The sequence below is a fragment of the Malania oleifera genome, chromosome 7 (genome assembly GCF_029873635.1).
Source record: "Malania oleifera isolate guangnan ecotype guangnan chromosome 7, ASM2987363v1, whole genome shotgun sequence".
Classification (NCBI taxonomy): Eukaryota; Viridiplantae; Streptophyta; class Magnoliopsida; order Santalales; family Ximeniaceae; genus Malania; species Malania oleifera.
The window spans coordinates 101,517,186-101,544,183 of record NC_080423.1 but is presented as its reverse complement, the minus strand read 5'-3'; the positions used below and the strand labels follow the sequence as shown (position 1 = coordinate 101,544,183).

Genomic DNA, 26,998 nt, shown 5'->3' with positions numbered 1-26,998 from the left:
GAAGCCAAACCACTATACAAGTTTGCACAACTCTTCTCCCTATCTCATTTAATTTTTGTGTACTTGCATTAATTTCTTGTGTGTATTTAATTTGATCATGGGTTGCATTTGAGACAAAACAGGCCAGCATACTAGAAATGGACCACATAAATGAATTGTGACAATAACTATTGACTCTGAAATGAATCAAATGATAAACATGACTTGGACACAATAACAATCAGCTAGATACCAATGACTCATAATTAAATAAAAGAATGTTAATAAGTAGGATCAGAAGACAACAATCCCATCTGATCCACCATTTATTGCACTTTAATATCTTTTCCTCTTATCTATTTTTCAGGCAAAGTTGGGATAAGAAAAATTCCATCCTTGGTCTTCTCAAGATCTCCTCATTCTTTATATATAATGTCATCCATAAATGATAAAAAATTAGGAATACCTTCAAAACCTTTAAGTAATAATCCAGCGGCACAAACAGATGAATTCACTATCAGCATCACCCTCGACATCAGTTTTTCCTTAGAAAAAAGCTCCCTCTCCATCCTTCCCACATGAAACATTTTGCTTAGCAACCGAAATTTCTATAACACATAATGATAGATCTCTCCCTCTATTTATAATATATAAGGCATACCAATGGCCATAATGCCCTCACTAACTCTCACTTGTTCACATAACAATAACACACTAATAATGCTAAATGAAAAAAACAACCATCAACACTTCCCCTCAAGATGGAGCATATACATATCATATGCTCCTACCTTGTTACAAATGAATTTAACACAAGCACCCACTAAGGCTTTAGTAAATAAATTAGCAAGCTGCAAATCAAACTTCACATGAGTGGTGGTAATGAGCTTCTGCACAAGTTTCTCTTAAACAAAGTGGCAATCAACTTCAATGTGTTTTGTCCGCTCATAGAAGAACAAGCAAGAGGCAATATGAATTGAAGCTTGATTATCACACATCAACTCCGTAGACTGAGAATATGGAAAATCCAATTCTTCCAACATATTCTTCATCCAAACAAGTTCACTTCTATTGGAAGGTGACCTGGTCCAATCTGCATCAATATACTCCTAAATATAAGTGTGACCCCGATCTTGATATAAGAGATCTTTCCCAGGTGCAACTTTGAGATATCTCAAGATGCGAATAACTACATCCTAGTGACTTGTTCTCGGAGAGTCAAGAAACTAACTCACAGCACTTATTGCAAAAGATATATTCGTCTATGTGACCATGAGACAAATCAACTATCCAACAAGTCTCTAGCATCCTCAAGGGTTGGTATACAAATCACCCATATCTAGCTTACTATTAGGATCCATAGTTGTATCAATAGGTTTGGATCTTGTTAAGATTTGATTAAAATGAATAACCTAACTTGAAGATAGGTCTCTTCCTCTATTTATAATATAAATTAAATACATTCTAATGAAAATAACACTCTTACCAACTCTTACTAATTAACATACTAACACACTCAATAATAATAATACTAAAAGACATATATAACTTGTTACACTCCCCCTAAGTTGGAGCATAAATATAATATGCTCCTAGCTTGTACAAATGAATTTAACACAAGCACCCCCAACGCTTTGGTAAACAAATCAGCAAGCTACATGTCCAACTTCACATAGCAGTTGTAATGAGTTCCTGCACAAGTTTCTCCCGAACAAAGTGGCAATCAACTTCAATGTGCTTCATCCACTCATGAAAGACTGATTTGGAGGCAACATGAAGAGCATCTTGATTATCACACATCAACTTCATAGCCTAAGAATGTGAAAAAACCAATTCTTCCAACATGTTCTTCAACAAAACAAGTTCCCAAACAGTGTTAATCATAGCTGTATATTTTGATTCAGAACTTGACCTTGCCACCACAATTTGTTTCTTACTCTTCCAAGAAACCAAATTACCACCAACCAAGATACAATACCCGGTGGTGGATCTCCGATCGGAAGGTGATCCAGCTTAATCTGCATCTTGATATCCATGGATATAAGTGTGACCTGGATCACGATATAAAAGACCTCTCCCAGGTGCACCTTTGAGATATCTTAAGATGTAAATTACTACGTCCCAATGACTTGTCCTCGAATAGTCCAAAATTGAATCACAACACTTGTTGAAAAAGATATATCTGGCCGAGTAATTGTGAGATAATTCAACTTTCCAACAAGTCTCTGGCATTGTCTAGGATTAGGTATAGAATCACCCATATCTGGCATTAACTTGCTATTATGATCCATGGGTGTATCAACCGGTTTAGATCCCAACAAGCTAGTTTCATTCAAAAGATCAAGAACATACTTCCTCTGTGACACAACAGTTCCTATATAAGATCCAGATACTTCTATATCCAAGAAGTATTTCAACAGTCCCAAATCTTTGGCCTGAAACTTAGCCTATAGAAAAAGTTTGAGACTCTGAATACCTTTATCATCATCACCTGTAATAACAATATCATCCACATAAACAACAAGAAGGATCCTACCCGACAAAACACAAAATGATCCATAGCACATTGTCAAAGAGCAAACTCAAGAACTACAACATTGAAACGACCAAACCATGCTCTAGGAGACTGTTTTAAACCATATAAATCCTTCTTGAGCCAACACACTAGGCCTAACTCCCCTCGAGCAACAAACCCAAGTAGTTGCTCCATATAAACCTCCTCCTCAAGGTCACCATGCAAGGAGGCATTTTTCACATCTTGCTGATGCAGAAGTCAGTGGCAAGTAGTAGCCAAGGAGACAAAGAAACGTACTAATGTAAATTTGGAAGGAAGAGAAAAAGTGTTAGAATACTTTAGACCATACACCTAAGTGTATCCCTTACCAACAAGACGGGCCTTTAGACGAGCCACAAAACCATCAGGGTTGACTTTCATAGTGTAAACCCATCTTTTCAATCATAGCATCCCTCCACCTAGAATGGGCTAAGGCTTCTGAAACAGATTTAGGAAGGGTAGTAGATGATAGAGCAGTAATGAAACAATAATAGAAGGGTGATAGGAAGTCATAAGAAACATAGTTGGAAATGGGGTGTTGAGTACATACGCATTTACCTTTCCAAACAACAATAGGAGGATCAACATCATGGGAAGTATGATCATTAGACGAGGAAATCAAAGGTGTGGTAGTAGAAGCTAAAGGGTACTCTTCTCCTTGGAATTGTTGTCGTGAATACACTTGCAAATTATGATGATCAAGAAGATAAGGACTCAAACTATATGGAGACTCAAATGGTTGGTTGGGCAAGGAAAACAACATAGAATCTGGAAAATTAGACAAATAAAGAGACTAATTGAGCTTAGAAGCACTCAACGACTAGGTGTAGTAAGGTGTAAACTCAATGAAGGTAACATCAACAAAAACAAAAAAGTTATGCAACATTGGACTATAACAACAATATCCCTTTTGAGTATATGAGTAGCGTAGAAAGACACATTTTATAGCGCGAGGATCCAACTTATCCACCCCAAGAGTTGGTTGATGACAAAAGGACACACCCAAATATGAGGAAGAGAAAACAAAGGTGAATTAGGAAAGAAAACGGAATAGGGAATTTGGTCACTAAGAATAGAGGATGGCATTTTGTCAATTAGATAACAAGTAGTAAGTACAACATCGCTCCAAAATACTTTAGGTGCATGCATTTGATAAAGTAAGGTGCGAGTGATTTCAAGAAGATGTCTATTATACCGCTCTACAACCCATTTTATCAAGGAGTGTGAGCACAAGATGATTGATGAACAGTACCAAATTGAGTCATATAAGTAGTGAATTGTGCATTGAAAAACTCTTTAGCATTATCACTTTGAAGTATTCAAACTAGCAAACCAAATTGAATCTCTATTCAAATCAAAAGGCACAAAATGCATGAAATAACTCAACAATTTTTATTAAATATAACCAAGTCATTCTAGAAAAATCATCCACAAAGTTTACAAAGTATCGAAATCCCAACTTGGACACAACCCTACTAGGACCCTAGACATCTGAATGAACTAACATAAAAGGGTTTGCAGCCCATTTATCAACTCAAGAAGCGAAAAAAACACAATGATGCTTTCCCAATTGACAAGACTCATAATTGGGACTACACACTGAACTCAAACTAGGAACAAGACATTTTAACTTTTCCAATGAAGGTTGACCCACGCAACAATGAATTTGAAAATGTGTGGCAGCAGTAGTGCAGGCGGTAGAAGGAGATAGCAGCTCAAAGTGATAGAGTCCACCAACTTCACGCCCTCCTCCAATTGTCTTCCTCGTCTTCAAATAAAAAAATTACCACAAAATTAGGGAAGAATGTCACTGAACAATTCATGGATTTAGTAATTTTGCTCATGGACATAAGGTTGAAAGGAAATTAGGGAATATATTAAACCAAACGAAGAGAAATAGAAGAAGTGGGATTTACAGTTCCAATTCCCTTAACTGTAGTAGCAGATCCATTAGCAAGAGTGAAACAAGGTAAATTTGCGAAATATTAAAGAGTGGAGAAAAAGCTAGGTATACCTATCATTATGATCAGTCATAGCGGAGTCTATGACCCAAGGACTAGGATGAGAAGTACTGGATGACAAGCATACTATGTGATTACTTGTTTGGGCAAAAGATGCAATGGGAAGAGAAGCTTGTTTTGATGCTTGATCTACTGGAACTTGGAATACTCTTCCTCTGACATAGATACAGTGTATGCACTCCACTTGACCCCAAATGTGAGGAGTCGGTGGTGCTGCATTGGCTGCCCCCAAAGGTATGAAATCAGTGGTGGCTACATTAGCAACACATAAAGGTCTACCGTGAATATCCCAACACTGCTCAATAGTAATGATTATTCCGTCCACAATGAGTGCACTTGCAAGGAGTACCTCTGCCTCATCCGTCTATACCACCATGACTGCTCGAACTACAACAATAACTTTTGCGATTTTTGGGAGAGAACTAGAATCATTGTGTGTAGCAAAGGTTATCCTCTCAGAGCCATATGCAAGAGAAAGAGAATGTGTGCTAAAGGAAGCACGAAGGACACGAGAACAAACATCAGCATATGATGGCAGCTCGGAACTACTGAGTATCAGAGACCGAACTGCCTCAAACTCAGGTCCCAAAGCTGCTAGAACACAAAGAGTTGTCATCTGCTCCCTCTGCTTCTACATCTCACGACAGTTATAGGTTGCACAATGTTAAGCTCCTCATGAATATGCTTCATCTCTCCAAAATAATATGAAATACTCCTATCTCCTCTTTGGAACTGAAAGTATTCCTAGGACAAATCATGCATATGTGTAATGTTACTAAAGTATAGAAGTTTGACATAATCCCAAATCTCCTTGCACGTATCTAGATGCATACACATCTGTGCAATCTGTGGCTCCATCGAATTCCATGAAAGGGAAACAATCAAGGCATCTTCCTAAACTAACACGTTTTTTCTCTTCTCATCAGAAAAATCAAATTGAAGCAATTGGTCAGATTTCCCTAATACTGCTAAATAAATCCAAACAAATTCAGAACATCGAACATAGTTCTTTCCATCCCACTTTTGAGTTGTTATTTGTGGCAGCGATGTAGGAAACAAATTTTTGGAATCCATAGGTTCCATCCCAACACTCACAAATCAGCAATCACACCAAAAACAAGAAGAACAATAAAAAATAATCAGGACAATCACAAACTATGTGAAGCACAAACACAACAACAGACAAGGTGAACAACTCCCCGACAGATATAACACTGCCACGGCACTCACAAATCAGAAACCACACCAAAGACAAGAACATTCAATAATCGGGACAATCACAAACTATATGAAGGACTGACACAACCACGAAAGAGGTGAACAACTTACCAACGAATATAGCACTGCCACAGCCTCACAACTGAACATACGAACGCTGCCATGGCTCCAAAAAACTCACAAAGAAGCCTTCACAAACGCTGAACAGAAACGAACGGAATACTGAGAGTGCATGTCGAAAAAGGTTGAATTTTTTTTAAAAATACTGGCCTAACAGCTTGATAATATAGCCTAAAGAAGGAATCAGAGCATGGCAGAGGAAAAATGAAGAAAAAAATGGGGTTTGGGGTCTGCCCTGCCAGCATTTGGCCGGCGCATGGGGTGTCCTCTAACAATGGGGTTTTGTGGGGTGGGTCGTCGCCGGGGGGTGGGGGGGTCTGCTTTTATGGGTATATGGTTGAATCTGGAAAGAACAGCCGCAGGAATGGTGTTTTCCGGCGATGGCTTAGGGGAATAGAGTTTAGTTTTGATCATGCTCTGATACCATGTTAAGATTTGATTGAAATGAATGACCTAACTTGAAGATAGGTATCTTCCTTTATTTATAATACAAATTGAATACATTCTAATGAAAATAATACCATATCCCAACTTTAACATGACACAACTTGGACCCTAAACATTGGAATGAACAAACATAAAAATACTAACAACTCTTTTGTTGACTCGGGAAGCAAATAGTTAATGATGATTCTTTCCTAATTGACAAGACTCAAGGTTAGACATCGAACTCAAAGTAGGAACTAGCGGTTTTAACTTGTTCAATGATGGATGACCAAGGCGACAAAGGATTTGATGTGTTGTGCCAATTGTCTTCCTTGTCTTCAGATCATGAATAAGAACAGAATTAGGAAAGAATGTTACAAATCAATTTAGATACTTTGTAATTTTACTAATAGGCATGAGATTGGAGGGGGGTTTAAGAATGTACAAAACATAAACAAGAGAGATGGAGGGAGTATGGTTTATTGATCTTATCCCCTTAACGGCAGTAGTGGCCATCAGCAAGGGTAACTTAAGGAAGATTTTTAGAGTACTAGAAAGTAGAAAAGAAGTTGGTGACACTTGTCATATGGTTAGTGCCAGCGGAGTCAATAACCCACTGACAAGTGGGAGAGACACCAAATGACAAATACACAATATGATTACTTCTATAAGCAAAAGATGTAATGTGAGATCTTTGGACAAAAAAAATCATGAGAAACTTCAATAATATGCTTATAGAGGGATTCAACCACTGCTGGATGAATTCAGGCCAGAGACATGCCTGAAATTAGCTTCACGCATCAGCAACTCAGTTTGTGGGTTCAGCCCTAGCTGCCTTCGGCTGGCGCATGAGGGCACATGTGAAAGTTCTAGGGATGGGATTTCAGTTGGGTTGGGGGTGGGGGGGGGGGGGGTGGCAGATTGGCAGAGTCTGCGGTCTATGATGTCGTTTTTGCAGAATCTATAATGAGTTTTGTGTTCCCGAAAAATACAAAAAGAGGGCTAGAAAACTTTAGCAAACGGGATTATAGAGTAGAAACAGTCAAACCTCCTATTGCCTATATATTTCCCCTACATCAAACAAGATATTCTTGACCACATATTTAGCAACCGAAGGCGAGTTCTAGAAACAAGAAAGTTCCTAGTTTTCCAGATTCAACACATATTTAGCGACCGAAGGCGAGTTCTAGAAACAAGAAAGTTCCTAGTTTTCCAGATTCAACATACAGTTGCTCCCCATGCTAACTAGCAAATAATATGAGGATTGCAGCAAGAGAAGAAATCCAAGAAATACTATATCCCTAATTATCAAGCATTTTTGGATTTTTTTGCATGCCCACAAGCCACAAAACTTTCAAAAGCCGGTGCTTGGTACCCATGTTTTAGAAGGCGAAAGCATAACGCATAACGCATGAGGCATAAGGCAAGGTGTTTTAATCCATATGAGGCGAGGCGTGAGCTCTAAGGTGTTGAGGTGAAAGACTTTGGAGAATTTTATTTTTTAGATAAAAATATGTAAATAGATAACAGAAACTAAAAAATTAAGAAAATTACAAAAAATTAAAATTAGAATTAAACATAATTATAAACTACTTGTGGCCATTCAAAAAATAAAAATTTGAATTCATTAAGAAAATCATGTGAAGAGATAATTATAACATTTCAAAGTTCAAATTATTTTCACAATCTAAGATGTAACCCTCAATTATTTTCAAAAGGTTAAGGCTCACGAACTTTAGAGTAACTCATGTTAGGACATTCAATATTAGGACATTCCCTTCATATATAATGTGGTTAACATTTTATAGCCAAATCTAATTTGAGATTCACCCATTCAAAATGTGCAAACCACAACTAAAGAAGTTCAAAAGGCATGCCTTTTGTACAAATGCATATGCTTCCGTTTATAATGCATTGACCTTCTTATTTGGTATTTTGTACTAAGCCTCAGGGCATTGTGGACATGCCTTATCCTGAGGCAAGCCTCAATTGAGTCCCTTAAAACGTTGCCTAGTAGAAATGCAACTAAAAAGTAAATGTTCACACAAAAGAAAAGAAGGAGAAGTGGTCCTTCCCCAACCCAACTGTTTATCCAATGTGAATTCCGAGCCAACATATAAAAGAGTCCTAAGGAACATGTCCATAAAACCAAGGTCGAAGCCTAGTTGACCACAAAAGCTTTTGATATTAAGTCAAAATCAGGGTAGAGGGTCACAAAATTGGCAACAGTGTGCTTGGAGATAAATTCACTATAGTTTTAATCTCATACATTACTTTTGAGTTTTTTTTAGCCAAATCCAATTGTTCTCATCAATAACATTAGATACTTTTGCCTTAAACATGCCAAATTCAATAGGGATATGAGAACCAAATGATTCAAGGAATGGTCTAAGATCGTGCCCAAATCATGTCGTATCCTTGTTGATGTCCAAATTAGGTTTTCAAAGTTGCTAAATTATCAAGTACCCAATGGCCAATTTGGCTACATAATAATCAACTATTGAGCAACATGTACAAGAAGGTAGATTATACAGAAATCCTATTTCACTTCTTTAGCTTGATATGATAGGCATAACACTAAACTCATGAAATTCTACTCCATTTTATTGAAGGCCATTTCTACAAGCAACATCAATTCCAATACTCATGAAAAAAAGGAACCAAGGTAGCAATGTGTCAAAAAGCAAACATGCACACGCACAAGAATTATACAAGAGTAAAAGGGGAAAAGCAAAAATAATCTCGTGATCTATAAATCTTGACTACATCTACAAAGCTAAGCAATATTGGTCCAAAATTCAGTCTACAAAGACGGAGGTGAATGTGTTTACCGCATTTTGTTGCTCTTATATATCTTTGAAAATCAGTTTCTGGAGGTGCTCTATATGACATCTCCTCCCGAATTTCTTCGTTTGTGATCTTAAAGAAATACACCACGTAAGCACATGATTCAAATGTAAGGAAATAAAAACAAAAAGGGAGATAATGGCGAGATTACAGGAGGAAGATCAGAGATAGCATCACGAAGAACAAGCGCTTTCTCCAATTCTCGAGATTGGGTTTCATCATAAGCAACAACATTACGCTGCAATATTATAAAGGGTTATCAATGAAAATGCCCCAAAGTGAATGAAATGGAACAAATCAGTACCTCAAACTCAGATGGAGCCCCATATTTCAAGACCACATCATGTGTAGGAAGTGGAAATTGTGGTAATCTCTGCATAAACGAAGCAATAACATAAATAAATAAATTATATTAAATCATGCGTAGAATAAGAGAGTACTTGCCTCAAGTGGATGCGCACCCCACAAGAAAACTCGTAATCGAAATTGCGGAAGACCATAACAACCAGCGGCCATCATTCCAAGCCTCGCTTGGTAATTCATATGAACCAAACGACTTAAAGCATATCTTCCAAGGGAACCTTTGGCAAACCTCAAAATGTCAACCACATTTTCCATCAAAACATATTTTGGTTTTAAAAAGTTCACTATATCCATGAAGACTACAATTTGACGATTCCTTTCATCGTCCAAAGGAAAATCTTCATTTCTGTAGCGGTTATAGCCACTAATCCCTTGGCAAGGAGGGCCTCCACAAACAACACCGGCATCTCCCTGCAATATATTGAATACTTTATTTAAAATAAAAGAAGAAAGAGAATCTCAAAGAAATCATACATAAAAATATGATCCAATAATATGCTAGTATTATTCTAACACATTTCACATAAACAAGTCTTACCGGGCAAGGCAGTATCTTCGCTTTTAACCCTTTTAGTACAAAATCTTGTATGCGTTCCTGGCAATTACTAACAAATATACTTACCTATGAGTAACATCCATCATATTCATACACATATAAACTATTATGGAGTCCTCTATCTCTGTACACACTAACTACGAAACTAAGCAACAACAAATACGAATAACATACCTCAAACCCTGAGCTGGCTCCCACGTATCTTCACTTGCAGCATAGCCAGCCCAACGAACCTACCAAAGGTAAAAAGTAGAACAATTAAGAATAGCAAGCAATAAATATCGCATCTTGAATTTATTATTTATGATCCAATATAAATAGTTCAGAAGCATTGATAATGCATAACATTCACAAATGGCTCCCTTACTATGCAAATTGAAGCATAAGAAAAAATTTGATTGTCAACCAGCATGAATTAGGTTTCCCCGCTAAAGTCCATCAACTTGTGACTAGCAGAACGTTAAAAAATGATCCTTTTTTGTTTTTTTTTAGTGGGAACCATGACCAACTTGGCAGAGCCAAATTTGTATCTTCATTTAGACCATGATGATGTTTGCCAATCGAAATCAAACTTGTTACTCAACCAATGGTACCTCCAACACCGTAGTCTTTGGCCAAAACAGCCAACATCAACCAAAATGATTGCCACTTACTAAATGAGCATGTTAGATTACCACTTTACTTATAATCTTAAGTTGTTAGGTTGTGGGCCAACAATGTATATAAAGCTTTAACACTCCCCTGCACATGCAGCCCAATAGGACATGGAGTCATAAACACACGAAAAATAACACCCATTACGAATTATATAATAATTTTTTAAACACCACATAATAAACGTGGGCAACAAGACTAGAACCCAAAACCTCCTACCTCCTAGTAACCAGCTCTAATACCATGTTAGATTACCGCTTTACTTAAAAGCTTAAGCTATCAGGTTGTGGACCAACAATGTATATCAAGCTTTAACAGAATAAAACACCCTAGAGCATAAAATCCATGATTTCTAAATTAACCATTCTATCATCATGCTTATGCTTAGACCTTGGAAACCCAAAATCCTAATACAATCTAAAAATAACTTAGGGGGAGAATCTGCTTAATTCAATGGTAAAACTGGTCAAAGGCATCGTCTGTTTGCCCTTAATAGCCTCCAAATAGAATCTGGCCTTTACTTGTTTAAAATTGCATGAACCGGCCTTGTTAGGTAAACCTCTTAATTGGTGTTTATGTCCATGGATTGAACAAAATATCTTCCAATTTCTAATTTTCTAAGAGGTCTATTAAGGTCTCTGCTAGACATTTTTGCCTAAAAAAAAAAATCCACAATGCTTCATGTCTTTCATGATACACCTTTCCTCGTCTCCTAAATCCTATCCCCACACATATTTAGAGGTCAATTACCAAAACTGAAATAACTCAAAGATTTAACCATCCAGTATTCAACACTTTTTTTGGGATAGAAAATGAAATTCATTAACAAGAGAGATAAAATTCTAAAAGGGGTGGAGGATAATTGATCCTCCTACAAAACCAAAGGAACAAAAGAAACAAAAGAAATTACGATTATGCGCCACTCAATTGCTCTGAATATCTAACAAGAGTAATCCCCGGAAAGAATCAAAAGAATAAGCCCAAAAAGACACAAGGAGCACCACTCCATCACACAAGATACAAAGTTGGATTGCCTAAAATCCTTGCGTTCCGTTCCATCTAGAGTCCAAAAGGTGGAAAATACGGAACATATTGATGAGTCCCTAAACTATATGATTTTAGACCCTCATTTACCTGTGTTTATCCTCGTTTTATTATGTATTTACCCAGAGTTATCATCGTTCAGAGCTATGCAAGGTTTGTTGTCTTTTTAGGAAAAACAGGTTAAAACCATGGAGTTAGGCATTACAAGAAGAAAAGGAGGATTCAAAGTACGAATTCAGACATTCAGCCAAGCTCCGAAGTCTTCAGATCATAAATGGATTAGAAGATGATGCTCAACCATGTGGCGCGACCAGCAAACCATAGGGGCGACTTAGTCTCCCACTGCAAACTCCAAGGTTCAGATTGAGATCAGAATGCAACAAGGTTCGACCAAGTGCTCAACCAAGTGACCCGCTGGGGCGATCATGTTGAGATACTGAGACAGAACTGAAATTCAAAAGTACCGAGAGTCTCGACTAGGGCGCGCACAAGAATGACAGAGGAGTGACTTGGTCAACAGCGACAATCTTCTGCGCGAAATTTTGCTGCTAACCTTCCTAATTTGTAAAACAAACCTTGTAAACCCTAGAGCCTATAAGTATTCACTACAAACACAAGCTCTGGGTTCTTCTTTGGTCTCTCTTAGGAGAGTGTTGGAGCTAGGAAGTTATTGAGAGCCAAGATAGAATAGGAGTAGAATAGTTTTGCTTTGTGTATGGAGTGTCCGACGACCTGTGACAACCGATGGCGTTCATGCAACAACCGTGTATATTAGGATCTCCTCTTGTACTTCTGGCGTTAGTGACAGACGTTTGGAATGATAAAGGGATGATCTTTTTACTCTTGCTTTCATTTATTGCTTTCAATTTACTGTTTTCCATTTACTTGTTGTGTGTTTGATGAAAGGTTGCAGATAAGGATAAGCACTGCTGCGTATCAGTCAGAGGGAAATAGTCGGCTACAGAACCGAGGAGGTGTTCATTATTGTTAAGACAAGGTATACTCCGGTTCCTAACCGTACTCTGGACAGTTGGTGCACCCTTACTACTATGCCCTCGATCGCCCCTCTCCCGCTTTGGCCCGTTCAGGTTGGTACTTCTATGGAAGTTTGGATGAGCGTAGTTAGAGGAATGGCATCCAGCGTTTGATTCAGACCACAATATCGCTTTGTAGAAGTAGGGTAACTTAGAAATTTACTTGCTTTATGGTAGTATAGATTTATTTGCTTTCATTTACATGCTTTCCAGTAGTTGTTAGACAACCACCATTGCAAAATACCATCTTTCACTTCTTTTTCATAACAAGGCTTTAATAAACTAAATTGGAAGTGGTTTAACAATTGCGCTTCAAGTCTTCGTGGATCGATACCCGACTTACCCCCTTTCAGCTGAACTTGGGATAGTTAGGTTTTATAAATGTTATTTTTGGTAGTTACGGACCCAAGCCTTGGCGAGCCTACCACATATCCAAAAAACCATCTCTTCCTTCCTTCTAACAAAGCCTCTATGATGCACTTTTAAGAAGGCTAGAACTGTTCGTGGGAAAACCACATCCTCACCAAAGACTGAAAACAGCCTTACCCAAATCTCCTTATCCAACTGGCAATGAAACAAATGACCAATACTTTCATTAGAATCATAGCATATTAAACAAATATCCAGGCTTATAGCTTTGTGAGCATCCTTGTCTGTAGCAGATCATTTGTATTATGTCGGTAAAGGACCAAGGTCCAAATGAAAGCCCCTATTTTGAAAGGAACCTTAGCCTTCCATATGAATTTATTCAAAGGGAAATCTAGTGTTCAACACTTAACAATTAATTTCATCAAAAGTCCCTTTAGACAAGGTAAATGCACATACACAACAAGCCATCACCAACTTTGTTTGCCATAACTTCAGATCACCTCCCATTATTGGTTTGTTACTATATCATTGTTTTCCCTTCCTAACTCTATTTCTGAAGCCTTAGCCCACTCCATAGAAAAATGCAACAATTGAAGAGATAAATGCTTTATAGGACAATAACAATACTTGGGAATTGGTATCTCTACCTCGTGGCAAATATGTGCATTGGTTGTCATTGGTTATATGCTGTGAAAGTCAATCGTGATGGTTTTGTGGCTCGTCCAACGACATGGCTAGTTGCTAAAGGGTATACTTAGGTGCATGGTTTGGGTTATTCCAACACATTTTCCATAGTTGCCAAACTTACATAAGTATGTCTATTCATCTCCTTGGCCACCACTTGTCATCGGCCTCTACACTAGTTTGATGTGAAGAATGCTTTCTTGCATAGTGATCTTGAAAAGGAGGTCTATATGGAGCGAGAGGGAGCAACCACTTGGGTTGGTTGCTCAGGGTAGTCAGGCTTAGTGTGTTGACTCAAAAAGGCACTATATGGTTTAAAACAAACTCCCAAAGCATGGTTTGGCCGATTTAGTCTTGTAGTACTTGAATTTGGCCTTCGACGGTGTGCAGTGGACTGCTATGTGTTTTATCATCATACTTCATTGGGTAGGATCCTTCTTATTGTGTATATGGATGGTATTGTAATTATAAGTCATGATGACAAAGGTACTAAAGGCCTAAAACATTTTCTACAAACTAAGTTTCAAACCAAAGATTTGGGACCATTGAAATACTTCTTGGGTGTAGAAATATCCATATCTCATATGGGAACTAATTTGTTACAAAGAAATATATTCTAGATCTTTTGGATGAGATAGGGTTGATGGGATCCAAACCGATTAATGCACCCACGGATCCTAACATGTTAGTGGAAAATATGGTTGATTTGTTTCCTATTCTTGGATGATACCGGAGACTTGTCAGAAAGTTAAATTATCTCATAGTCATTCTACTGGACATATCTTTCGCAACAAGTGTTGTGAGTCAATTTCTGCATTCTCTAAGGACAAGTCATTGGGACGCAGTAATTCACATCATGAGATATCTCAAAGGTGCAAGTGGAAGAGGTCACTTACATCAAGATGAGTGTCACACTTATATTCAGGGAGATACTGATGAAATTGGGTTGGTTCACCTTCAAACAGAAGATCCATAACCAGGTAGTGTATTTTTGTTAGTAGTAATTTGGATTCTAGGAAGATTATGAAACAAACTATAGTGGTCAGGTCAAGTGTTGAGTTAAGAGTATAGGATCATGGACATATGAGCTTGTTTGGCAAAAAAAAAACATGTTGAAGAATTGAGATTTCCACATTCTAAGCCTATGAAGCCCATGTGTGATAATCAAGTTGCTCTTCATATTGCCTCCAACTCACTCTTTCATAAGCAAACAAAAAACATTGAAGATGATTGCCACTTTGTTCATGAGAAATTTGTGCGAGATCTCATTACTTCTACTTAAATGGGTCTGATATGCAGCTCGCTTATTTGCTTACCAAAGATTTTTTTTTTTGGGGTGGGGGGGAGGGTGCTTGTATTAAATTTATTTCTAACAAGCTAGGAGCATATCACATCTATGCTCCATCTTGAGGGGTAGTGTTAATGGTTATTTTAGTCCAATACCATTATTAGTGTGTTATCCTCCATTTTCCTTGTAAAATTTAGCTTGGAATGGAACTAATTTTCAGGAATTGAATCACAAACCTGCGTTTGGTTTACGAAATTAAGGATGAAAGCATACTCTGACCAAAACGTGATTCTTGCAAATGGGGAATCATGATTCTAATCCATATGGGTTGGAATCGATCTTCGTTCCGTAGAATCAGACATATTTTATAATTAAAAAAATATTCCAAAAACAATAATTAATACTAATAAAAGTAATTATTATTACTATTATAATTAAAATAATAAAAACTAATAATAATTGCAACAAAAATTATATTTATTATTATACAAATAATAAAAACAAAAATAACAATATTAATAATAAAAAAGGTTAAAATTATTATTATTATTATTATTAGTTTAAGGATAATAACTTTCATAAAAACTAATAATATTACAATTAAAATAATATTTATTATTGTAATATGATAAAAACAATAAGAACAATAATAAAAAAGGAAAAAAAGAATTATTATTATTCCAAGGACAATCATTATTATAAAAATAGTAATGACAACAATATAAAATAAAAATTATACTAATAATAATCACTATTAATAAAATAACAAAATAGTAATTGAGAAAACAACAATAAATAATAATATTAATTTTTATTGTTATTATAAACAATAACTAATAATAACTATAATAACAATAATAACAACTGATAAGGTATTTACTACTATTAAACTAATAATAACAAAAGGAACAATAATACTAAAAAGTGCAACAATTATTATTATTATTTAAGGACAATAATTATTATTAAAATAGAAAAAAATAATAAATTTATTATAATTACAATGGCAACAATATTTATTACTATAAAAATAATAATGACAAAAATAACAATAATAATAAAAAGGAAATAATAATTATTATTATTTTAAGGATAATAATAATAACAACAATAAAACATTATATTAACACCAATAAAAATAACTATATATAATAAAAATAATAATACAAAATTAAATAATTATGTATTAGGATTTTTCATAAAAATGGCTTATTTTCATTCAATTATAGAAGTTATTAAAGAATATCAAATGTTGGAAAGAAATTTAGACTGAAATCCTATAGTCATTCCATGTTACAAACCAAACACAGTAATTACATTTCAAAAATAGTTCCATTCCCATCTTGATTCCATTCCTCCCTCAATTACTTTTCTACTTCAATTTCATTCAGTGTTATGCTAACAAATGAGAGTCAACAAGGGTATTATGGTCATTAGAATATAATTGGTAAAGGCACTTCAAAGTCAGGATTCTTGAATCTGACTTTACAAAGGCTATTAGAGGTATACAATTGAATGAAAATGAAGTTGGTTGCTAATTATCTAGATAATGAGGCTGACAAGGGAAGGAAGTGATGGGTTTGTGTTGGCCTTACAAAGTTTAAAATCTTGTTTTGATGATAACAAATCAGAGGAACTTAACATATTTGGTTAAGAGATGATGTGATAGGACTCAAGAAAGAGAATACAAGGTTAAGTGCTCACAAAGATCAATGAAAGCTAATACTCCAAAGAAAGATGATCAAAGGAAGCTTAAAAGGCATGGATTCAAAGATGATCTAATAAAGCTTGAAGATCATGAGAGCATGAATGAGAACTTGCTAAAGTATATTGAAGCATGAAGACAAGATGGAGTCAAAGCAAAAATATCATGGAAAACTTCAAAGCTTAGAATTGTAGGCTTTGAGAGATATGATGTAAGTACTTCATGTTTTAAATAGCCTATGAAATATGTTGAAAGCTCTTCTAGGGGTAATTATGGACTTAGAGACCTTATTTAAAACCCTAGAAAATGTTTTATGAGAAATCAAAGCAAAAGAGCAAAAAGGATTTTAGAAAACTACAATGAAAAATTTGAATTTGGTATGCCCAGAAGACTGAGGTGCACACTCAAAAGATTGAAGATGTACATCAGAAGACTGAAGATTTCGTTCAGTCTACTGAAGAATTTCTTCAGAAGACTGAATAATTAGTTTAGTCTACTGGAAATTTTTTTGAAGGAATAGAGAAGAGGCAGTACACCCTCAGAAGACTGAACCCTTAGTTCAGTCATCTGATCTGGACTTCAGAAGACTGAACCCTCAATTCATCTGACCCTGTGTCCAGTTCAAGTTTTTTAGGGTGTTAAGGAACATCAGAAGACTGAACCCGATACTTCAGCCGTCTGAACACTGTTAACAGCTAGAAATTTTAAATTTTTTAAATTTCAAATAAAGGTTTCTTGAGCCCCAAATTTTCTAAAAACTTGGAAGATACTCCAAGTAATCTTGGGCAACACGAAAACACTTTTAGAAGCCTATAAATACATGGTTTTGCAAATCAAATCATACCAAGAATTGAAAATCTGCTGAAAGCCATCTTGCTATCAAAGCTCTCTCTTGCTCAAATCTTGCTAAACTGAATTGCTGAGAGAATACTAAAATGCTGATCCATCCTACTCTGATTTCTACTGCTAATACTCATCTAGAGAAGGATATTGGTGAAATCTTACTAAAGCTTCAATCTTATTTCAATTTGATATTTAAATATAGAAGTATCTAGCGTTTGAAATTGTACTAATCTACCCTATGTGCGAGTGTTAGTGCACGCAGATCTTGTTTATTGTTTCTTGTAGTGATTGACGATTCCAGGTTGTTGGATCGTTGGACTGAGCGTGGGGTATCTCTTGGAGAGGCATTGCTCTAGCTATATGAAGGAGTGACCAAGCGTGGGGTATCGCTTGGAGAAGCGTTGCTCTAGCCTATTAAAGGAGTGTCTAAGCGTGGGGTATTGCTTGTAATAGTTTGTTCTGCCTGGAAAGGAACAATATAGTGGAATCCTTAGGTGGTATTGGCCTAAGGCGAGAACGTAGGCTGGGGATAAGCTGAACCTCATGAAAAACGTGGTGTCGCTCTCTTTCCTTACTCTCTTTAAATTCCAGCATATATTAACTGCGTGGTTGAGTTTAATTTTTGATCATATACACTGTGTGGGTTGGATATTAAATAAACTAAAGATTAATTTGATTTTGGGATTTGCGGAAACCGAAAGGAAGCACGTTGGTTGATCAATACAAATTGCGGAAACCGTAAGAGAGTACGTTGATTGGTTAAAACCCAAGACTCATTAACTGAAAGTTTATTTAAAGTCCAAGTTCTTAGAAGGAGGGTTGGATTTCATATTGTGCATCATATTGAGAAATCAAATCCATTGATATAGGGCTTACATATATTCACAGGGCTACATACAACCAAATATATTGAGTTCTTGAAAAAAATGAGAATTGCCAAGAAGCTGCATATTATATCTTGATTTGGTATTTTGTGGTTGAATACTTTAGTTGTTGTTTGATTGGTTGAGTTTTTGTTTAATTGTGATTGGTTTGTGGATTGAACAAATAACTAAGTCTTTTCTGTGTGTTAAATCAACAAGAGATTAAGAATTCTTAAAAAGAATTAAAGGAAAATTTAATAACCCAATTCACCCCCCCCCCCCCTCTTGGGACAACTCCTCAACTTTCAGTTTGGATGACTTAGAGAAGTTACCTTCAAGTTTCGAAGATGTAGGGGATGTTTTGACATCCTCTTATAATTTTTTAGGATAATGAACTTCTTATTGAACAGCTGCAGAAGATTGGAGCAAAAGTAGGTGTTGTAGAAACATCTTACTTCAATTATGGGAGGTGTAAGGTGCTGGAGGACGTTGAAACCGGTGTGGAGGCTGTGGTATTGATTCATTAGCTTCACTATTGAAAAAGCTTCAGATTAGTCTTGATAGGGAAATATGGGGAATATTTGTGAACCAGATTTTAAAAGAAACCAATTAATCAGAAGCGGGGTCCAAGTGAAATCAAACAGGAGAGCATGTTTGGTCCACATCAAATGTATATTAGGGAGATCTTGAGCTTATAAGGATCATTTAAGCTCCAACTGTGTGAAGAATTTTTATTGAGCAAAATTGAGAGACTAGTGGGACACAATGGACAATACCTTACCAGAGTTGGTCCAGCATTATTATATTTGGTATCAGAGCCACCATGGGGAATACTATCATGTGGGTGGATCCTACGCAAAGGCGTGGGCCGCTATGACGAGGGCATTAGATATCAGACAGAAAAGCATGTCATGGTCCTACATTGGATGTGTAAAAGGAGATCCGAGGCTTATAAGGATGGTTCAAGCTCCAACTATGAGAGGCACTTTTTATAGGACAAAAACATGAGGTAAATGAGCCAAAGCAAATAATACCTTGCTAGACTTGGATTGAGACCGTTACAACAGGCTTAAACTAAAAGGTCTTAGGGAAAGCAAAAGGACTAGTAAGTTAAGTAGGGATTTGGTTAGGTTTGCTTCTTCATTTAACTACGACAATGGGAGTTGGTTTTTTTGGGTACTAATAATGAAATTGAATGAGGATTTTGTCCTAGAACTTGTGGAGTTAGGGTGTTGTAATAAGAAGATAATGATTAAGGAGTTGGTCAATAAAATTAGTCCACATATTTTATTCTTGTAGAAGTCTAAAGTAAGCAAAAGGACTAGTGAGTTAAGTAGGGAGTTGGTTAGGTTTGCTTCTTTATTTAACTACGACAAAGGGAGTTGGTTTTTTTGGGTACTAATAATGAAATTGAATGAGGATTTTGTCCTGGAACTTGTGGGGTTAGGGTCTTGTAATAAGAAGAGAATGATTAAGGAGTTGGTCAATAAAATTAGTCCACATATTTTATTCTTGTAGAAGTCTAAAGTAAGGGATATAGATGTGTTGTTCGTAGAAACATTTTGGATTATAGATTTAAAGAGTGGATTTCTTACCCTTCTATGACTTCTTGGGATCATCTAGCAGCTTAGGACACAAGAATTGCAACACTAGGAGATTGTCTTTTTGCATCTTCTTTGATGTCAATCCTGCTCTAGGTAGGGGTGCGGGGGGGAGTGGTGGCTTACGTCAGTTTATGGCCTCACGCAGTTTCCCTTGCATGGTGCTTGCTTTGATGAGCTAGCATGCCTTTTTCATTTTTGTAGTCCTTGCTGGGTGGTCAAGGGTGATTTCAACATCATTAGGAACTCTAGGGACAAGGAAGGCACACAATTTGGTCAAGCAAATCATTCTCAACTAAAATCTTTCCAGAAACTGAATAAAATTTTCATTACAAGGAATAATTTATAGGCTAAAAGCCTTGAGACCCAAACAAAACTATATTAGGATATCTTAATCACCTAAAATACTCATGCAAGACAAACTAAATTAAACTAAAATAGTGAATAAAATGCTGAAAATAAAATGGAAATAAAAAATAATTAAAATATTCTAGGCTACTTGGAATTTTGAGAGGATTAGCAATAGTGTGGTCGCACTTATAACCTCCTTCATTCTACGAAAGAAATCAACCTCAAATTTACTTTGGATTTCAGCTAATAATATCAGCACTGGAAGCTGGAGCCTTAAAAGAAGTACGAAGACCGAGCTCAATGTGGCATGTCTCATGATTGGGGAGATTAAATGAGATATTTTTTCTTCGTGTGCAGAATCAATACAATTGGAATTAGGATGATAAATTATAATATTTACATAATAAATATTGTCAAAGCTTTCCCAAATTCACAAACTCGTAGCTTTCTCACATAACAGAGTAGAAAACCAGTCCAAGCATAACAAATGGAGCATAAGCAAACATAAGAATTATCTCATCACAATCCAAACAATATGTACAAACCCTTACTGGCTAAAAGCTCTAGAAATTAGCAAAGAGTACACACAAGCCAATAGAAACAAGGTTCAAAGAAAAGCCAGGATACACCATAATATGAAGAGGCTGATCAACATCACTTGGAACCATGGTTTGAAATTCATAAAACAACTAGTTAACTGGAGTGGTCACATCGAAGCACAGTAGGTGAGGGGCATTTATATGATCTTACAGATCTTAACCATCCCATCTTTCCACCTGACAAGGCATAGGCCGCTTACCTAACATCTATAACACAAATTGAACCCCATCAGCATCATTAGGATTTCCAGATAAATCATAAGGTTTCAATGAGGACAACATCCGTATCATGCAGTCAAGTGACCCTTTTTTCAACATGCATAACAGTTAAAAGGAAAATCCTATTGTTTATTCTTCTTTTTCTCCTGTGGCTCAAACACAGGAGATTAAATACTGGACAACCTCATTAAGGTTTAGGTACCTCCTCATAGGAGAATGCATTTCAATACCCATGAACCTATCTAAATGGGAGTTTGGTTCACCTTACCCATTGAACTCCCCTAAGTCAACCTTGACTCAGAAGCACAATAAAGGTTGGTTTTGAATAGCAACAGCAGCAATGAGAGCAAGTAAAGCATTGGCATGCATCAGATTCTTCTGCCTGTCCATATAATCTATCTGAATAGAGATGACCGGAGTCATTCAAATAAAATGGTCCATTACCACCCAGATCATTGCATGTCTCACCATTTGGCAATCAGATAACCTCATCCATCATCTTCAAATCACTATAACCTGATTCTACTTTGATGGTTAGTTCATTCTCACAGTTGTTGCACACATCAAAATCAACATCTTCACCATTTTTACAGAACCAATTTGCTCTAAAATTAATTGAAAAATATGGCTTGCTTGTGCTCTAGGATTAAGAAATGCTATGGGCCAGTTGTCGCTAGGGATGTTGTATTTATTAGCTCTCTGATGGTCACGCCAAGACAAACTTAAATCATGATGCTCAAGCATGAAGTTTCAGTTGGTGACAACTGAAAACCTTGCAGAATCATTGATTCCAGAGGTTCTGATTACAATAAAGATTGTCAATGCCTAAAGGTGGAATAACAGTGTGTTCCAGGTATTGGCAGCAAGGGTGGGGCTATGAGATGATAAGTGATGAATCAATCAGCCATGGGTTGCTAAAAATTTTAATGTTTCAGAGTACGTTCGGTTGGATTTCTATCAAGGGATCAGGACTTTACTGGGGTAATTAATGATGAACATCAACACCTTGAAAGAGTTGTGGATGTTGGCTACAAAAGATTTCAATTATGGTTTTTGAATGGATTTAATGGTGGGTTTAGGGATTTAATCAAGGTTCTGATATTAGTGGATTGGATAGTTCTTGATCTTGAGAAAATAGAACAGTTAGTGTTTGTAGTCTAAGATTGATTACAAAATGTAGGCATCAGATCTGGATGGGTTTCCACTGGTGGGAAGATTCAAATGCAGCGCTAGTCAATTGGGGAAATTGAATGGCAGGCCATGCTGGAGGTTCAATTTATGGTGTAAGTAGGCAATATAATGGTGACAGAATGCAGCAGTTGCAGTAGCAGCACAATGATCTAATAACACTTTGACACAAAACACATAATGTGACCAAGCAAATAGTTCTTAAACCAAAATATTAATTTTCTAAAAATTAAGATTGATTAGTTACAACTCACAAGTAATATACACTAACAACCACGAAGCACAAGTAAAACTGAAATGGGAAGTAAAAACTCCTCTAAGATAATCTAAATTAAAATAAAATATTGACCCTAAGCATGGACCAAAATAAAAATAATTAACATCTTCTAGCTTCTTGGTATTTTTGGTAACCGATGTTGGTGCAGAAGCACATATATCTTATGTTGGACAAGTATGATTCAAGAAAAGGTGTTCCCAAGAAGGGATATTATAAGACATCCAACTTTGGTCCACTAATGTTAAAGCCCAAACCAATTTGGTGAGTAGCCCAAAATCTCAAAGCCCTATTGACCCATCATTGCAGACATAGAATCTAGCAAAACTAGGTAGTTTACATTGAGAGTAATTTTTGTATTTAGTTTTCACTGGATGACAATCTTGATATTTAATTTGAATAAGATGATGGTATTGGTATCTGATACATGTCAGAGAACTAATTTAATATTAAAACTTCATTGAAAGCAATTTGGATACTTGAAATTGGATGAGGGGCAATTTTGGAACTTCAATTACATGCAAGGGGCAAGCTTGGCATTAAACACAACAAATCTTAATGCATCTATTTGAGTACAGAATTGTGTTCATTAAATGAAATGTCTTTTGATATGTAAATCATATTTTAAGTCGTGCATACACATTGTTAGCACTCTAAACCCGATTGATAGAAAAGCAAAGGAACTCTTATTGCACACCGTGGCCATAGCAGATGAACTAGAAGTTGGTCAAGACCATTGTTGTTTTGTTCCCTCACCTAAAATAAATCTCAATCATTGATTGCATCTCTTAGACTCCAAGGAAGTTGGTCAATCATTGATTGCGTTTCTTAGCCTCCAAGGAGTAAAACAACAGCCCTTGCACATCTATAACTAAAGGTTTAGGGTGCCTTCTTTGGAGGAGCCACCAAAGAGATACTCCAAGGCCTTGTAACATGACAAAGTGTCATCAAGCCACCTTTAGTGTGTTATCCTCATTATTGCAAAGTGAGAACAAAGGGAGAAAGATGTTCCTACAAGTGCCCAAGGTAATTTTCAAAGGATTTCTTATTCGTCAAAATTTACAGCTCATTTGGTTCGGTGGAATAGCTATTCATTGGAATAAGATGGGGTATAGTTTAAATTTTGGGAATCAAGGGAATAGTTATTCCTTATATATTCATTCAATGCGTAATAAGAAAGGAATAGACATCCCCACGATGAAACTTGGGAATAGTTATTCCTCATCTATTCCTTATTATGGACTCATAAAAAGTTTCACATTGTAATTTGCTTTATAGTAACAACATATTTTATTGTATAACTAATTGTAACTTAAGTACTAAAACTAATCTATTCTAGGGAATAGGGATTCCGCAAACCAAACATAACCTTAATTCATCTCACAAGGTATTTTAATTGACGGTTGGGTAATATCTTTTGATAATGTGTAGGAACATGCTTCAAAAATTAATTTAATTATTTTAAGACTGCCTCCCTTGCACCTTTAGTTATGCTGCATTAGCTTGCAATGTATTTATGATCTTCCCCATAGGATTTTCAAACCACCATTGTTTTTATGAGTCTCAAGTCCAAATTATCAATGAGTAGGATGGTTACAAAGGAAGAGCATTATGGAGTTGTAGGTTTTTGCCACCCTGTGAACCCATCGGAAGGAGAGGAATATTAGAATCTTCAAAGATGGTACGACCACTCATCATTTGTTATGGGATAGAATAGTGTTGTTGGCTTCTTTTTGGGCCCATTCAGTTGGATTCTTTTGGGGGATGACGTTGTCCGACCTTCAAAGGAATTCGATGGCAGCTTCATTGTAATTTTTTTCTGTTTTTGGGAAGACGTCTTGTTCTCCTCTCAATGTAGCTTTGCTTGTTCTCTTTTAAAATATATTTTCTTGTCCAAAAAAATTATCAATGAGTGTTTCACTAGCCCAATTTACCTTTTTAATATAGTTTAATTATACAATTTAAAAGCATAATTATGTGGTTAATGTTTCATGTGAATGGTAAATTTTACGTGTATAATCCTTCTTTTGAGGTTTTGATAAGGAGAACATGTCTTTTTCCCTTTATCATAATATTTGGAAGGCCAAAGTTCCCTCTAAAACTAATGCTTTTATTTGGTTGGTTGTTCTTATAGAGTTAAATTTCAGGGTGTTGTAGCACACATACCTTAAATTTCAACCCACGCTTGCCAGTATTGGTGGGATCACCATAACAAATATCAACTAGACTGGAAACTTCATATTCACCAGAATTTGAATCCTGAGATGCTCTCGAGATCTTAGAATTTGATCTGGTTACTTTTTCAACATTTTTGGTTCCAAATCTTTTGCACAGTTTGTCCCATTCCTTCAATAGATGGAGGAAATCCTCTGCAGATTCATTCCTAACCTGTTGAAAGAAGCATGATAGACATAAAGCCTTCAATGTTTCAACACTTGCATTAATTTGGATAGTAAATAAAAGAGGAACACATACGTGTATCCCTGGATGATTTAACTTCAAGCTGTCACATGCAGATTTGTTAAGGTCAATGGCCCATCTCTGCAAATATTGTTGAAAATAAGTTCCGTTTCATCAACACATATTGATATGCAACGGTGAATAAATTGAAAATCAGGAATGTAGAACTTCTCAGTGATAGTTTACCGTCACAAGATCTAGTCCTGAGAGTTTGGCACCCAGGCACAACCCAGTTGACATTCCACCGCAACCAGAATAAATATCTAATAAGGCTAGCTCTGATCTGTAAGGTTTATGACTAGATATTCCCTCAAACTTAGGCTTAATACCATTCATAAGAACTGTCTTCATGCAAGCAGATGAGGATATATTATTACCATCTGCAGAATTATCTAGACCAACAAGGAAAATTAGATGAAAGCACTCTAGTGTCTTATGAAGTTTTACAACCTCAAAGAGAAGAAAAGCGAAGGAAGGCGTGTGAAAAAATAAAAATAAAAACATGAGAAACAAGAGATTTATGTTATGAGATCACAAACAGTTCTTCATCTGCTAAAAGATTAATGAAATCAATCAGTTAAAACAAGAAATTAAATAAAGAAGCAACCCTATCTAAACTATCTTGAAGTTAAAATGAACACAATAAATACAATAACATCAACAACAAAAAAAAATATTTCATAAAATATACCAGAATCAATAAAAGAAAAAAAATGGAAAAAGACATTAGATAAATGAGAGAAGCAGGCCTGAGTGTCTGTGTCTGTGTGCATGCGTGTCCGTGTATATGTGTGTGTGTGTGTGTGTGTGCATGGATGCTGAATTTAATAAATAATGTCAAATGAGAACACTACAACTTGAAAATATTTGTCTATGAGCATCTGGAAGACTAGTAAATGCCAACTACTTGAATCAAAATCCAAATCAAACCTGAAGAAAGAATGAATTGAAACCAATTACTGAAACTTGCGGTTCAATACTGGGGCAAACTCTAAAATATCCAACTTGACTAAAGGCCAATCCCAAATAAATTCATCACATGGTGAATTTACATTTTATGATAGAACACGGTGAGTTTACATATTGTGGAGTGGAATGTGTATGCCGTTGTATGTGTTAAAAGCTTATAGATTCACGTGGGTAAATGTGTGTGTGTGTGTCAGCCTCCAAATTTTACAAAGCCATTGAGAGTCATTCCACCAAGTCCTTTAAAACCAAAAAATATTAGAAATTAAAAATACCATATCAATGACAACTTTGTATGCCTACGCTAAACTATCTTCCTCAGAGTCGCTCTGCCCCTCTCCACCCCCTCTTATTTCCGCTGTTTATTTCTAACCAGATTTTTAAGAGGGAAATGGTTAGAATAATTTTATTAACATAAATTCAGGGCTTCCCTTCCTGGTTTTCACCTCTCATACGTGCATTGTTTTCTCCTCCTTTAACTTCTCCAAGTTGGTCATATTTTCAACTTAACTTGGAAATTAGTGCTTTAAAACCTAAGTTAGTCATCAAAGCAAGCAAATGCAGGCATACTTTTTTTTTTTAAAAAAAAAGGAGGGGGGGGGGGGGAGGAAAAAAAATGTATTACAAAATTTTCCTTCTTGTATCAGAACAAAGTTTTACCATGGGTCAAGAATACAGTAAACAGTTATATGTTTGGTCAGGAAAGAAAATTTTGCTGAACGAAATACAAACAACAATGAACGCTTACAAAGTCTACTTAGGAAGCTATTGT

At 36.1% G+C, this 26,998-nt stretch overlaps 1 protein-coding gene across 3 annotated transcripts in view; it reads right to left on the bottom strand.

The window, feature by feature from the left end:
* The window catches only part of LOC131160260 (DNA (cytosine-5)-methyltransferase CMT2-like), a 78,601-nt gene that overhangs the window by 15,259 nt on the left and 36,344 nt on the right, over positions 1–26,998 (bottom strand). For 2 of the 3 annotated variants that reach the window (XM_058115717.1, XM_058115719.1), the window contains exons 7-15: positions 25,447–25,652; positions 25,276–25,341; positions 24,967–25,188; positions 10,259–10,317; positions 10,067–10,133; positions 9,610–9,939; positions 9,470–9,538; positions 9,317–9,403; positions 9,150–9,237 (exon numbers count right to left, since the gene is read on the bottom strand). In XM_058115717.1, coding sequence (XP_057971700.1) covers positions 9,150–9,237; positions 9,317–9,403; positions 9,470–9,538; positions 9,610–9,939; positions 10,067–10,133; positions 10,259–10,317; positions 24,967–25,188; positions 25,276–25,341; positions 25,447–25,652 — 1,194 coding nt within the window. The remainder of the gene's footprint in view (positions 1–9,149; positions 9,238–9,316; positions 9,404–9,469; positions 9,539–9,609; positions 9,940–10,066; positions 10,134–10,258; positions 10,318–24,966; positions 25,189–25,275; positions 25,342–25,446; positions 25,653–26,998) is intronic. The other variant, XM_058115718.1, reaches the window with a different exon arrangement.